General features: G+C 48.7%; 1 protein-coding gene across 1 annotated transcript in view; it reads right to left on the bottom strand.

Moving 5' to 3' along the window:
* The window catches only part of adam19a (ADAM metallopeptidase domain 19a), a 279,529-nt gene that overhangs the window by 52,615 nt on the left and 212,875 nt on the right, over positions 1–14,039 (bottom strand). The window contains exons 16-17 of the mRNA XM_085967554.1: positions 4,856–4,964; positions 391–595 (exon numbers count right to left, since the gene is read on the bottom strand). Coding sequence (XP_085823680.1) covers positions 391–595; positions 4,856–4,964 — 314 coding nt within the window. The remainder of the gene's footprint in view (positions 1–390; positions 596–4,855; positions 4,965–14,039) is intronic.

Here is a 14,039-nt window from a genome sequence, read left to right as displayed (position 1 = left end):
CGACTCACACCCAGTGCCCGCTCACACCCAGTGCCCGCTCACATCCAGTGCGACTCACACCCAGTGCCCGCTCACAACCAGTGTCCGCTCACACCCAGTGCCCGCTCACACCCAGTGCCCGCTCACACCCAGTGCCCGCTCACACCCAGTATCCACAGTGAGTGTATATGACAACATTCCAAGAAACTGCCTTAAAACAGGAGCAGGATATGAACTTGGACTTTCCCGTGTAAACAATCTGTAGTGTGGCACTCGCCCTGCACCGTATCTAGTACCAACACCCTTAATATAACCCACCCCATTCTATAACATAACCCCCACACACACGCAATCATCATCAGTTCCCCTCCACCCCCAGGGCTGCACACGTCTGTCAAGCTTGATCCTTACCCTGCCATCCCCACACTTGGTGCCAGTTCTGACCAGGCCGGGATCCGGCAGGTCCTCCTGGCCATTCTCGGTTGAGTACAGGTACGCCCCGCGACACTTCACCTCCCTGCCGTTGAATCGGATGGTCGTATCTATGGAAACGGTATTGCGCTCCTTGGGGTTCTTGGCCGAGCTCTGACACTGAATCTTCCCACACATCGCATCACTGCAGAGACACCAGTGAACATTAGACCCATTGTTAGTTACATCGACAGGGGACAATTCACTGAGGGGATTGGAGATCACATGCAACGCAGCAGCCAATAGCCTATTGCACAGGACGATCCAACACCGCAACCCCTCTACGCCGCAACCCCTCTACGCCGCAACCCCTCTTCGCCGCAACCCCTCTACGCCGCAACCCCTCGACGCCGCAACCCCTCTACAAGATAATCTTTTAATCCACCCTAAACATATTGGGCTGAATTTTAGCCCCCAATCAGCGGGTGGGTTGGGGGAGTGTCAAAGGTTAAAATGCAACAAATCTGGCGGAGGAAGGGAGCTGCCTCGAACTCGCCCACCTCTGGTTATACCGGAGGAGGGATGAGGGGCTGGTGTGGGCTGAAAACCTACAGAAGAGATTTAAAGAGGTCCTGCAGTAACTGCAGGACATTCGGGAAGCCCAGAAGTCCCTCAAAACAGATTCCCCCCACCCCCCCACCCCAAAACCCCACCCCCCATAAAGTTTTTTCTTACGTCACCTTTGTTTCTTCTGTCAATCACCTTGAATCTGTGTCCTCTGGTTCTCGACCCTTCCACCAATGGGAACAGTTTCTCTCTATCTACTCTGTCCAGACCCCTCATGATTTTGAACACCTCTATCAAATCTCCTCTCAATCTTCTCTGCTCCAAGGAGAACAACCCCAGCTTCTCCAGTCTATCCACGTAACTCAAGTCCCTCATCCCTGGAATCATTCTCGTAAATCTTTTCTGTACCCTCTCTAAGGCCTTCACATCCTTCCTGAAGTGCGGTGCCCTGAATTGGACACAATACTCCAGTTGAGGCCGAACCAGTGTTTTATACAGGTTCATCATAATTTCCACGCTTTTGTATTCTATGCCTCTATTCATGAAGCCCAGGATCCCGTAAGCTTTTTTAACTGCTTTCTCAACCTGCCCTGCCACCTTCACACTTTTCTGTGTTAAATTTCATCTGCCACATGTCCGCCCATTTCACCAGCCTGTCTATATCTTCCTGAAGTCTATCACTATCCTCCTCACTGTTCACTATACTTCCAAGTTTAGTGTCAACTGCAAATTTTTAAATTGTGCCCTGTACACCCCAAGTCCAAGTCATTAATATATATCAAGAAAAGCAGTGGTCCTAGAACCAACCCCTGGGGAACACCACTGTGTACCTTCCTCCAGTCTGAAAAACAACCGTTCACCACTACTCTCTGTTTCCTGTCCCTTAGCCAATACCGTATCCATGCTGCCACTGTCCCTTTTATTCCATGGGCTTCAACTTTGCTGGCAAGCCTATTATGTGGCACTTTATCAAACGCCTTTTGGAAATCCATGTACACTACGTCAACCGCATTGCCCTCATCAACCCTCTGTTACCTCATCTAGTTGGTTAAACATGATTTGCCTTTAACAAATCCGTGCTGGCTTTCCTTATTTATTCCACACTTGTCCAAGTGACTGTTAATTTTGTCCCTGATTACTGTTTTTAAAAGCTTCCCCACTACTGAGGTTAAACTGACTGGCCTGTAATTGCTGGGTTTACCTTTACACCCTTTGTTGAACAATGGTGTAACATTTGCAATTCTCCAGTCCTCTGGCACCACCCCTGTATCTAAGGAGGATTGGAATATTATGGGCAGTACCTCCACGATTTCCACCCTCAATTCCCTCAGCATCCTAGGATGCATCCCATCCGCTCCTGGTGATTTGTCAACTTTAAGTAAAGCCAGCCTTTCGAGTACCTCCTCTGTATCAATTTTTATCCCATCCAGTATCTCCACTACCTCCTCTTTCACTATGACTTTGGCAGCATCTTCTTCCTTGGTGAAGACAGATGCAAAGTACTTGTTTAGTACCTCAGCCATACCCTCTGCCTCCATGCGTAGGTCTCCCTTTTCCTCCCTAATTGGCCCCACCCCTCCTCTTACTACCCGTTTACTATTTATAAGCCTATAGAAGAATTTTGGATTCCCTTTTATGTTGGCTGCCATTCTATTCACATACCCTCTCTTTGCCCCTCTTATTTTCTTTTTCACTTCCCCTCTGACCTTTCTATATATAGCCTGAATCTCAGATGTGTTCTCGACCTGACATCTGTCATACGCGTTCTTTTTCTGGTTCATCATATTCTCTATCTCTTTTGTCATCCAGGGAGCCCTGACTTTAGTTGCCCTGCCTTTCCCCTTAGTGGGAATGTACCTCAGCTGTACCTGAACCATCTCTTTAAAGACAGCCCATTGTTCCATTACAGTTTTGCCTGCCAATCTTTGATTCCAGTCTATCCAGGCCAGATCCGTCCTCATCCCACTGAAATGGGAGAGAGTGAGATCTGACAGAGCTTGATGTGGTCCAGTCAGATCTGGCAATGGACGGTTAAATGAGTTGTCCACCAGATACTCTCAAGCCTAGGTCCGTTGGACTGAAGGGAGGGCAGGTGAGGGGTCATACCCAGGGGAACGGCTAGGATGGAAAACACTGACTGTTTTTCCAGGGACAAGGGCAAAGGTAGAAGTGAGGGAGTGATGGAGGCACCCAACATGGGCAGGGGTACCATGGCGAAGTGAGGGAGTGATGGAGGCACCCAACAGAGGCAGGGGTACCATGGCGAAGTGAGGGAGTGATGGAGGCACCCAACAGAGGCAGGGGTACCATGGCGAAGTGAGGGAGTGATGGAGGCTGAGTGAGGGTCTGAGGTTGGTGGTGACCTGTGGGAAGGTTTTTCTTTGGGGTGCAGGAGGCAGTGAGGGTTGATGGGTGACTGAGACATGGATGGTGAGGGATACAAGGCAATGGTCGGAGATTAGAGTGGAACCAGAGAACATTACAATCATTTAGAGCTTTGGTGAGACCACACCTGGAGTATTGTGGACAGTTTTGGTCTCCTTACCTAAGGAAGGATATACTTGCCATAGAGGGAGTGCAACGAAGGTTCACCAGGCGGATTCCTACAGGTGAGATTGAGTAGACTAGACCTATATTCCCTAGAACTTAGAAGAATGAGAGGTGGTCACATTGAATTGTATAAAATTCTTACAGAGCTTGACAGGGTAGATGCAGGGAGGATGTTTCCCCTGGCTGGGGAGTCTAGAACCAGGGGTCACAGTCTCAGAATAAGGGGTCGGCCATTTAAGACTGAGATGAGGAGAAATTTCTTCACTCAAAGGGTGATGAATCTTTGGAATTCTCTACCCCAGAGGGCAGTGGCAGATTGAATTCAATCCGGAGAAGTGTGAGGTAATGCATTTGGGGAGGGCTAACAAGGCAAGGAATACACTGAAAAGTGCAGAAGATCAGAGGGACCTTGGAGTGCATGTCCACAGATCCCTGAAGGTAGCAGAACAGGTAGATAAGGTGGTTAAGAAGGCATACGGAATACTTGCCTTTATTAGCCGAGGCATAGAATATAGAAGCAGGGAGGTTATGCTTGAACTGTATAAAATACTAGTTAGGCCACAGCTAGAATACTGCGTGCAGTTCTGGTCACCACATTACAGGAAGGATGTGATTGCACTAGAGAGGGCGCAGAGGAGATTTACGAGGATGTTGCCAGGACTGGGGAATTTTAGCTATGAGGAAAGATTGGATAGGCTGGGACAGAGGAAACTGAGGGGAGGTTGATTGAGGTGTATAAAATTATGAGGGTCTAGATAGAGTGGGTAGGAAGGACCTATTTCACTTAGCAGATGGGTCAAAAACCAGGGGGCAGAGATTTAAAGTAATTGGTAGAAGGATTAGAGGGGAGTTGAGGAGAATGTTTTTCACCCAGAGGGTGGTGGGGGTCTGGAACTCACGGCCTGAAAGGGTCGTAGAGGCAGAGACCCTCATCACATATAAAAAGTACTTGGATATGCACTTGAAATGCCGGAACCTACAGGCTACGGACCAAGAGTTAGGAAGTGGAATTAGGTTGGATAGCTCTTTGTTGGCCGGCGCGGACAAGATGGGCCGAATGGCCTCCTGCTGTGCTGTAAATTTCTCTGATTCTATGATTCTGTGAATGCTGAGTCTTTGAGTATATTCAAGGCTGAGATCGATAGATTTTTGGACTCTAGGGGAATCAAGGGATATGGGGATCGGGCGGGAAAGTGGAAATGAGGTCGATGATCAGCCATGATCTTATTGAATGGCGGAGCAGGCTCGAGGGGCCGTATGGCCGACTCCTGCTCCTATTTCTTATGTTCTCATTCGTCGCGCCCAATATCTCAGTGATTGCTCCTCACGCCCTCTCCCTTACACTCACCTCCTTTCACATTTCACGAAGGTTCCTTCACTATCCTTCCCGCAGTTCCCATAATCATTCCCAGCAGCATTCACATCTTCAAAACAGGCAGTAGGTGCAGGTCTGGCACCTAAAGGGTGAAAAATATTAACACAAAATAAGGTCTGCAAAGATCCCAGTGAGCTCTGTGTAAACCACTTGCCTGGATGAGTGCAGCTCCAACAACACTCAAGAAGCTCGACACCATCCAGGACAAAGCAGCCTGTTTGATTGGCACCCCATCCACCACCTTAAACATTCACTCCCTCCACCACCGGCGCACCGTGGCTGCAGTGTGTACCATCTACAAGATGCACTGCAACAATTCGCCAAGGCTTCTTCGGCTGCACCTCCCAAACCCGCGACCTCTTCCACCTAGAAGGACAATGGCAGCAGGCGCATGGGAACACCACCACCTCCAAGTTCCCCTCCGAGTCACACGCCATCCTGACTTGGAAGTATATCGTCGATCCTTCTTCGTCACTGGGTCAAAATCCTGAAACTCCCTCCCTAACAGCACTGTGGGAGCACCTTCACCACACGGACTGCAGCAGTTCAAGAAGGAGGCTCACCATAGAATCATAAAATGGTTACAGAACAGAAGAAGGCCATTCGGCCCATCGAGCCTGTGCTGGCTCTCTGCAAGAGCCCTTCAGCTAGTCCCACTCCCCCGCCCTTTCCCCATAGCCCTGTAAATTGTTTCCCTTCAGGTACTTATCCAATTCCCTTTTGAAAACCACCCTTTCAGGCAGTGTATTCCAGATCCTAACTACTCGCTGCGTAAAAAAGTTTTTCCTCATGTTGCCTTTGGCTCTTTTGCCAATCACCTTAAATCTGTGCCCTCTGGTTCTCGACCCTTCTGCCAATGGGAACAGTTTCTCTCTACTCTGTCCAGACCCCTCATGATTTTGAACACCTCTATCAAATCTCCTCTCAATCTTCTCTGCTCTAAGGAGAACAACCCCAGCTTCTCCAGTCTATCCACGTAACTGAAGTCCCTCATCCCTGGAATCATTCTCATAAATCTCCTCTGCACCCTCTCTAAGGCCTTCACATCCTTCCTAAAGTGCGGTGCCCAGAATTGGACACAATATTCCAGTTGAGGCCGAACCAGTGTTTTATAAAGGTTCATCATAACTTCCTTGCTTTTGTACTCTATACCTCTAGTTATGAAGCCCAGGACCCTGTAAGCCTTTTTAACTGCTTTCTCAACCTGCCCTGCCACCTTCAATGATTTGTGCACATACAACCCCAGGTCTCTCTGTTCATGCACCCCCTTTAGGTGTGAAGGAATAGTCATGATTCAGGGAAATACACGATACTATGAACAGATTTCTAATTTATTAATAAAAGACATACTGGGTTTAAAAGACACAAGTCTCAGCAGACAGGCTGTGAACAGAAATACAGGCTCCTGAGATAAAGATCAGTTGATAACAAAGTTGTAAACAAGCTTTGAAATGGGAATTAGTTAAATATTCTAAAACAATGAAAGATTGAAGCAAACCATTGGTGCTTCCGAAAGGCCTATGGTTTGCAACCAACACAATGAGAGACACAGTTTAGAGTGTGAAGAGCTAACACGATAAAACAGAAATACAAACATTAAAAGAGGCATGTGCCTTTGAAACATGACATCAAGAAAAGAAACACCTGCTGGTCAAATAGTTTTATGTTAAACTTGGATGACAGGAACCATAAGATTAAATATGCAACCAATTGAGATAGCTAGAAAACAAGTAAACACACAGTTAAAGTGGTTTTGATTTACATATAGTAAAAACCATACCAACAAGACTTTGAAGATATAACTTCAATAGATGACACCAAGCAATTGCATTGTGTTTGTATTAAACTTGAAGCAGAACGGAGTCAAAATGTCTGCTAAAAAGCAGTTAAGCCAATATTAAGAAATGAATGAAGAATCTTCGGCAAGAAAGACATCAAACAGAAACCATAGCTGTCATTGTTTTTATGATGGTTTTTGGAACACCTAAAAGTAGAGAAATAATTATGCATGCAATAGTTGAATTGATAATAACATAGAAAGCATTCAAAGGAAGCATTCAAACAGAGGTATCAATAAAGACAATTAGCTGACATCAGCAGAGAACATCAAAGAAGAAACCAAAGCCAAAAGGGTATAAAAATAGGACCTTTTTAACAGAACATCAGAATTCGCTGAACGGGCAGGGCATTTCTCAACTTTCCAGAGGCATCTCTGTAAGTTTTTATCTATGAGTCTCGGGTAAATCAAAGTGATTGATTTTTGGTGGAGGTTCTGGATTTAGAAATAAGAAATAAGAAATATAACGAAGTAAAGATTTGAGAATAAGGATCTCTGAGAAATAAGAAATGTAAGCTAATTGTACTTTGAATTGTTAATGTTGCGACTGATTCAACAGATGTTAACTGAATGCCGGCTCTTAAATAAAACTATATATTTCTAGAATTGTCTCAAAGAGTGAATCTGTATAGACTCGCGAACCCACAAATTCTGTACACTCTTTTGTAAGGAGTTGCAGAAATCTGGGGGGGTATTCCGGACCCTCATAATATCCGGAAGGTTACAGTCTAGTTCAACTTATTAAAAGTACTATCCAGAGGACGGTAACATCTTCAGTCATTCCTTTCCTTTAGGGAGAGATAGTCTGAACCTTTAGACCCATTTAAGCGTCTTATGGAATTCGGCTATCTCTAACTTAAGTTGAGGGTGAACGTCTGGGGAATACGCCTGATCTGGGGTAGCCCAAAAGGGCTAGGGCTGTAATTATCCCTTCATAGGATTGTACCCTTTAGTTTATATTGCCTCTCCTCGTTCTTCCTACCAAAATGTATCATTTCACACTTTTCTGTGTTAAATTTCATCTGCCACGTGTCCGCCCATTTCACCAGCCTGTCTGTGTCTTCCTGAAGTCGATCACTATCCTCCTCACTGTTCACTGTACTTCCAAGAATTTGTGTCATCTGCAAATTTTAAAATTGTGCCCTGTACACCCACATCCAAGTCATTAATATATATCAAGAAAAGCAGTGGTCCCAGAACCAACCCCTGGGGAACACCACTGTATACCCTCCTCCAGTCTGAAAAACAACCGTTCACCACCACTCTCTGTTTCCTGTCACTTAGCCAATTTCATATCCATGCTGCCACTGTCCCTTTTATTCCATGGGCTTCAACTTTGCTGGCAAGTCTATTATGTGGCACTTTATCAAACGCCTTTTGGAAATCCATGTACACTACGTCAACCACATTGCCCTCATTAACCCTCTGTTACCTCATCAAAAAACTCGATCAAGTTAGTTAAACATGATTTGCCTTTAACAAATCTGTGCTGGCTTTCCTTAATTAATCCACCCCTATCCAAGTGACTGTTAATTTTGTGCCTGATTACTGTTTTTAAAAAGCTTCCCCACTACCGAGGTTAAACTGACTGGCCTGTAGTTGCTGGGTTTATCTTTACACCCTTTGTTGAACAAGGGTGTAACATTTGAAATTCTCCAGTCCTCCGGCACCACCCCTGTATCTAAGGAGGATTGGAATATTATGGCCAGTACCTCCGTGATTTCCTCCTTCACTTCCCTCACCATTCTAGGATGCATCCCATCCGCTCCTGGTGATTTATCTACTTTGTAAGTAAAGCCAGCCTTTCTAGTACCTCCTCTTTATCAATTTTTATCCCATCCTGTATCTCCACCTCCTCTTTCACTATGTCTATGGCAGTATCTTCTTCCTTGGTGAAGACAGATGCAAAGTACTCGTTTAGTACCTCAGCCATGCCCTCTGCCTCCATGCGTAGGTCTCCATTTTGGTCCCTAATCGGTCCCACCCCTCCTCTTACTACCCGTTTACTATTTATATGCTTATAGAAGCCTTTTGGATTCCCTTTTATGTTCGCTGCCAATCTATTCACATACTCTCTCTTTGCCCCTCTTACTTTCTTCTCCACTTCCCCTCTGAACTTTCTATATTCAGCCTGGTTCTCACTTGTATTTTCAACCTGATATCTGTCATACACCCCCTTTTTCTGCTTCATCTTACACTCTATCTCTTTCATCATCCAGGGAGCTCTGGCTTTGGTTGCCCCACCTTTCCCCCTCGTGGGAATGTACCTCGACTGTACCCGAACCATCTCCTCTTTAAAGGCAGCCCATTGTTCCATTACAGTTTTGCCTGCCAATCTTTGATTCCAGTTTACCCGGGCCAATTGTGTTCTCAATCCACTGAAATTGGCCCTCCTCCAATTAAGTATTTTTACTCTAGATTGCTCCCTGTCCTTTTCCATAGCTAGTCTAAACCTTATGATACTATGATCACTGTTCCCTAAATGTTCACCTAATGACACTTGCTCCACTTGACCCACCTCATTCCCCAGAACCAGATCCAGCAATGCCTCCTTCCTTGTTGGGCCGGAAACGTCAAGAATGTTCTCCTGAACACACTTCAGAAATTCTTCCCTTTACACTATTACTATCCCAGTCTATATTAGGATAGTTCAATTCAATTTCAATTCAAATCGCTTTATTAGCATGACAAGGTACATCTTATGTTGCCAAAGCATCGAAAAACATTCATGGTTAAAGTCCCCCATTCTCACTACTCTATAGTTGCTGCACCTCTCTGTAATTTCTCTGCAATTTGCTCCTCCATATCGTTCCCACTAGTTGGTGGTCTATAGAATACACCCAGTAGTGTAATGGCACCGCTATTGTTTCTTAACACTAACCAAATAGATTCTGTCCTTGACCCCTCCAGGACATCCTCCCTCTCCAGCACTGTAACATCCCAAGGTATGGAAAGTGGTCCATGTTGTCCAAGGCCTTGTCGTGGATTTTGATAATTGGGGGGCAGCACTGTGTGGCAGGGGCAGGTTGGTAGAGGACCTTTGTCTTACGGATGTTTAGTGTAAGGCCCATGCTCTCGTACACTTCGGTGAAGGTGTTGACGATGGTTTGGAGTTCGACCTCCGAGTGAGCGCATACGCAAGCGTCGTCTGTAATTCAATGAGGTGACGGAGGTTGGACAGTTTCCCGTTTGTTCTGTAGATTAGCTCCACTCCAGCAGGGAGCTTACTGAGGGTGAGATGGAGCATTGCAACCAGGAAGATCAAGAAGAACGTTGGTGCAATGACACAGCCTTGCTTGACCCTGGTTCGTACGTGAATTGGGTCTGTGGTGGAACCGTTGGTCAGGATCACGGCTTGCATGTCGTCGTGAAGCAGGCGGAGGATGGTGACAAATTTTTGAGGGCAGCCGAATTTGAGGAGGACATTCCATAATCCCGCACAGTTGACGGTGTCGAAGGCCTTTGTGAGATCAAAGAAGGCCATGTACAGCGGTTGGTGCTGTTCCCTGCATTTCTGTTGTAATTGACGCGTGGTGAAGATCATGTCCATTGTGCCCCTTAGTGGGCGGAATCCGCATTGCGACTCTGGGAGGAGCTCTTCAGCCACTGGGAGAAGGCGATTGAGGAGGATTCTTGCGATGACTTTCCCTGTGGCAGACAGCAGGGAGACTCCTCTGTAATTACCGCAATCGGACTTGTCACCTTTCTTGAAGATGGTCACGATTACGACATTTCTGAGATCCCCTGGCATGCTCTCCTCCTTCCAAATAAGAGAAATGAGTTCATGTGTTCGCGCCAATAGTGCTTCTCCGCCATGTTTTAGCGCCTCGGCGGGGATTCCATCTGCTCCTGAGGCCTTGTTGTTCTTCAGTTGTCAGATGGCCTTTTCAACCTCATGCCGGGCTGGGGTTGTGCTGAGATGGTGGTGGGTAGCATGCTGCGGGGTGGAGTTGAGGACACTCGCGTCGATGACAGAGTCTCGGTTAAGGAGATCTTCGAAGTGCTCCTTCCAGCGGGCACTGGCTGCCTCTCTGTCCTTGATGAGTACCTCTCCGTTCTTGGCCCACAGTGGGGTAGGACCCTGGGTGCTTGGGCCATAGATGATCTTGACTGCGCTAAAGAATCCACGCCCGTCATGGTTGTCGGCTAGCTGCTGGATCTCCTGCACTTTCTCCACCCACCATCTGTTCTTTAGGTCGCGAGTTTTTTGTTGGACCTCGGCCTTCAGGCGTCTGTAGAGCTGCTTTCTTGCTCTCGAGTTCTGTTGCTTTTTCCAGATCAGAAATGCCTTGCGCTTGCGGCTTATTAGCTCCTGGACCTGCTGGTCGTTCTCGTCGAACCAGTCTTGGTGTTTCCTGGTCGAGTGACCGAGTGTCTCTTCACAGGTGCTGATTATGGAGGCCTTGAGTGCAGACCAGGCACTGTGGGCACTCTGTGTCTCTGCATCACTGGGAGTCGTCAGGTTGGTTGTGAGGCGCAGGCTGAATAGGGATTCCTTAGCGGGGTCTTTGAGTGCTCCAGCGTTGATTTTCCTGCGGCATTGCTTCTGTTGCCGCCGCTATTTTGGGGCTACATTGATGGAGATGACACAGTGGATTAGGCGGTGGTCTGTCCAGCAGTCGTTAGCTCCTGTCATGGCGCGGGTGATGCGGATGTCCTTGTGGTCCCTCGCTCGGACGATGACGTAGTCCAGCAGATGCCAGTGCTTGGAGCGAGGGTGTTGCCATGAAGCCTTGTACTTGTCTCTCTGACGGAACAAGGCGTTGGTTATGATGAGGCCATGTTCTAAGCATTTCGACAGGAGGAGGGTACCATTGGAGTTGGCTTTCCTTACCCCTCTCTGCCGATCACACCTCCCCAGAGGTCTGTGTCCTTTCCCACTCTGGTGTTAAAGGCGCCAAGGAGGATCAGCTTGTCGCCCGTTGGGACTCGGGACAGGGATTGTTCGAGGCTGGAGTCGAATTCCTCTTTGGTCTCTGTGCCTTCCAGTGTTGGGGCGTACGCACTGATGACCGTAGCGCACTGGTTCCGGGCTGTGCCTTCCAGTGTTGGGGCGTACGCACTGATGACCGTAGCGCACTGGTTCCGGGCTGTGATTTCCAGTGTTGGGGCGTACGCACTGATGACCGTAGCGCACTGGTTCCAGGCTGTGATTTCCAGTGTTGGGGCGTACGCACTGATGACCGTAGCGCACTGGTTCCGGGCTGTGCCTTCCAGTGTTGGGGCGTACGCACTGATGACCGTAGCGCACTGGTTCCGGGCTGTGATTTCCAGTGTTGGGGCGTACGCACTGATGACCGTAGCGCACTGGTTCCAGGCTGTGATTTCCAGTGTTGGGGCGTACGCACTGATGACCGTAGCGCACTGGTTCCGGGCTGTGATTTCCAGTGTTGGGGCGTACGCACTGATGACCGTAGCGCACTGGTTCCGGGCTGTGATTTCCAGTGTTGGGGCGTACGCACTGATGACCGTAGCGCACTGGTTCCGGGCCGTGATTTCCAGTGTTGGGGCGTACGCACTGATGACCGTAGCGCACTGGTTCCGGGCTGTGATTTCCAGTGTTGGGGCGTACGCACTGATGACCGTAGCGCACTGGTTCCGGGCTGTGATTTCCAGTGTTGGGGCGTACGCACTAATGACCGTAGCGCACTGGTTCTGGGCTGTGATTTCCAGTGTTGGGGCGTACGCACTGATGACCGTAGTGCACTGGTTCCGGTCTGTGATTTCCAGTGTTGGGGCGTACGCACTGATGACCGTAGCGCACTGGTTCCAGGCTGTGATTTCCGGTGTTGGGGCGTACGCACTGATGACCGTAGCGCACTGGTTCTGGGCTGTGATTTCCAGTGTTGGGGCGTACGCACTGATGACCGTAGCGCACTGGTTCCGGGCTGTGATTTCCAGTGTTGGGGCGTACGCACTGATGACCGTAGCGCACTGGTTCCGGTCTGTGATTTCCAGTGTTGGGGCGTACGCACTGATGACCGTAGCGCACTGGTTCCGGGCTGTGATTTCCGGTGTTGGGGCGTACGCACTGATGACCGTAGTGCACTGGTTCCGGTCTGTGATTTCCAGTGTTGGGGCGTACGCACTGATGACCGTAGTGCACTGGTTCTGGTCTGTGATTTCCAGTGTTGGGGCGTACGCACTGATGACCGTAGCGCACTGGTTCCGGGCTGTGATTTCCGGTGTTGGGGCGTACGCACTGATGACCGTAGCGCACTGGTTCCGGGCTAGGCTGAGCCGTAGAGTCATGAGGCATTCGTTTATTCCACAAGGGGAGTCTCGGAGACGTTCAACTCGCTCATTGTTTATGGCGAAGCCGACCCCATGGAGGCGGCGTTCTTCTTCAGGTTTGCCTTTCCAGAAGAAGGTGTAACCACTGCCTTGCTCCTTGAGCTGGCCTTCCCCTGCCCGCCGGGTCTCACTTAGGGTGGCGATGTCTATATCGAAACGTCTGAGCTCTCGGGCAACGATAGCAGTACGGCGTTCCGGTCTGAAACTGTTGGGGTTGTCCATGAGGGCCCTGACGTTCCAGGTCCCGAACTTCATTTTAAAGGGTGGAAGATGCCTGTGCTTAAATTCTTTTAACGTGGGGTGGCCGTTTCACACCAGCTACCGCACGGGCTTGACAGAGCAAGGTCTTGGTCCAATGGCAAGGGGATCCAAGACGATTGGAGACCAAGCTCTGCTCCATCGGCCTAGCACACACACACAAACATACTCCTACTGTCCTCCTCCCTCCTTCCCGCAGGTCCTTAGCACTTTCCATATCTTGGGAGCCTACTGTCAACAAGGGCAGACGTCGATGACGAAGTCCAACACCGCCTTCAGTGTGGCAGTGCAGCCTACGGTCGCCTGAGGAAGAGAGTGTTTGAAGACCAGGACCTCAAACCCGGCACTAAGCTCATGGTCTACAGAGCAGTAGTGATACCTGCCCTGCTGTATGCCTCAGAGACATGGACCATGTACAGCAGGTGTTGAGTCTGTGTGTCCCAGTTATGCTTAGGATCAATCACTGGACACAGACAACAAGAATAACTTTTAACAGGTCTTTACTATTTGGAGTACTATCCGTCTCTCCCAATCCTTTGTGCACTTTGTTTCTCCCTTCTAATGTTACATCCTGGTTCCCATCCCTCTGCCAAATTACTGTCGTTTAAACCCTCCCAAACAGCACTAGCAAACCTCCCTGCGAGGAGATTGGTCCCGGCTCTGTGAGGTGCAACCTGTCCGGCCTGTCCAGGTCCCACCTCCCCCAGAATCGATCCCAATGTCCCAGGAATCTAAAGCCCTCCCTCCTGCACCATCTCTCCAGCCACG

The sequence above is a fragment of the Somniosus microcephalus genome, chromosome 2 (assembly GCF_052327205.1).
Source record: "Somniosus microcephalus isolate GS21.2 chromosome 2, FLI_Smic_1.0, whole genome shotgun sequence".
Lineage (NCBI taxonomy): Eukaryota > Metazoa > Chordata > Chondrichthyes > Squaliformes > Somniosidae > Somniosus > Somniosus microcephalus.
Note: the sequence above shows the minus strand (reverse complement) of the source record. Positions and strands in the feature narration are given on the sequence as shown.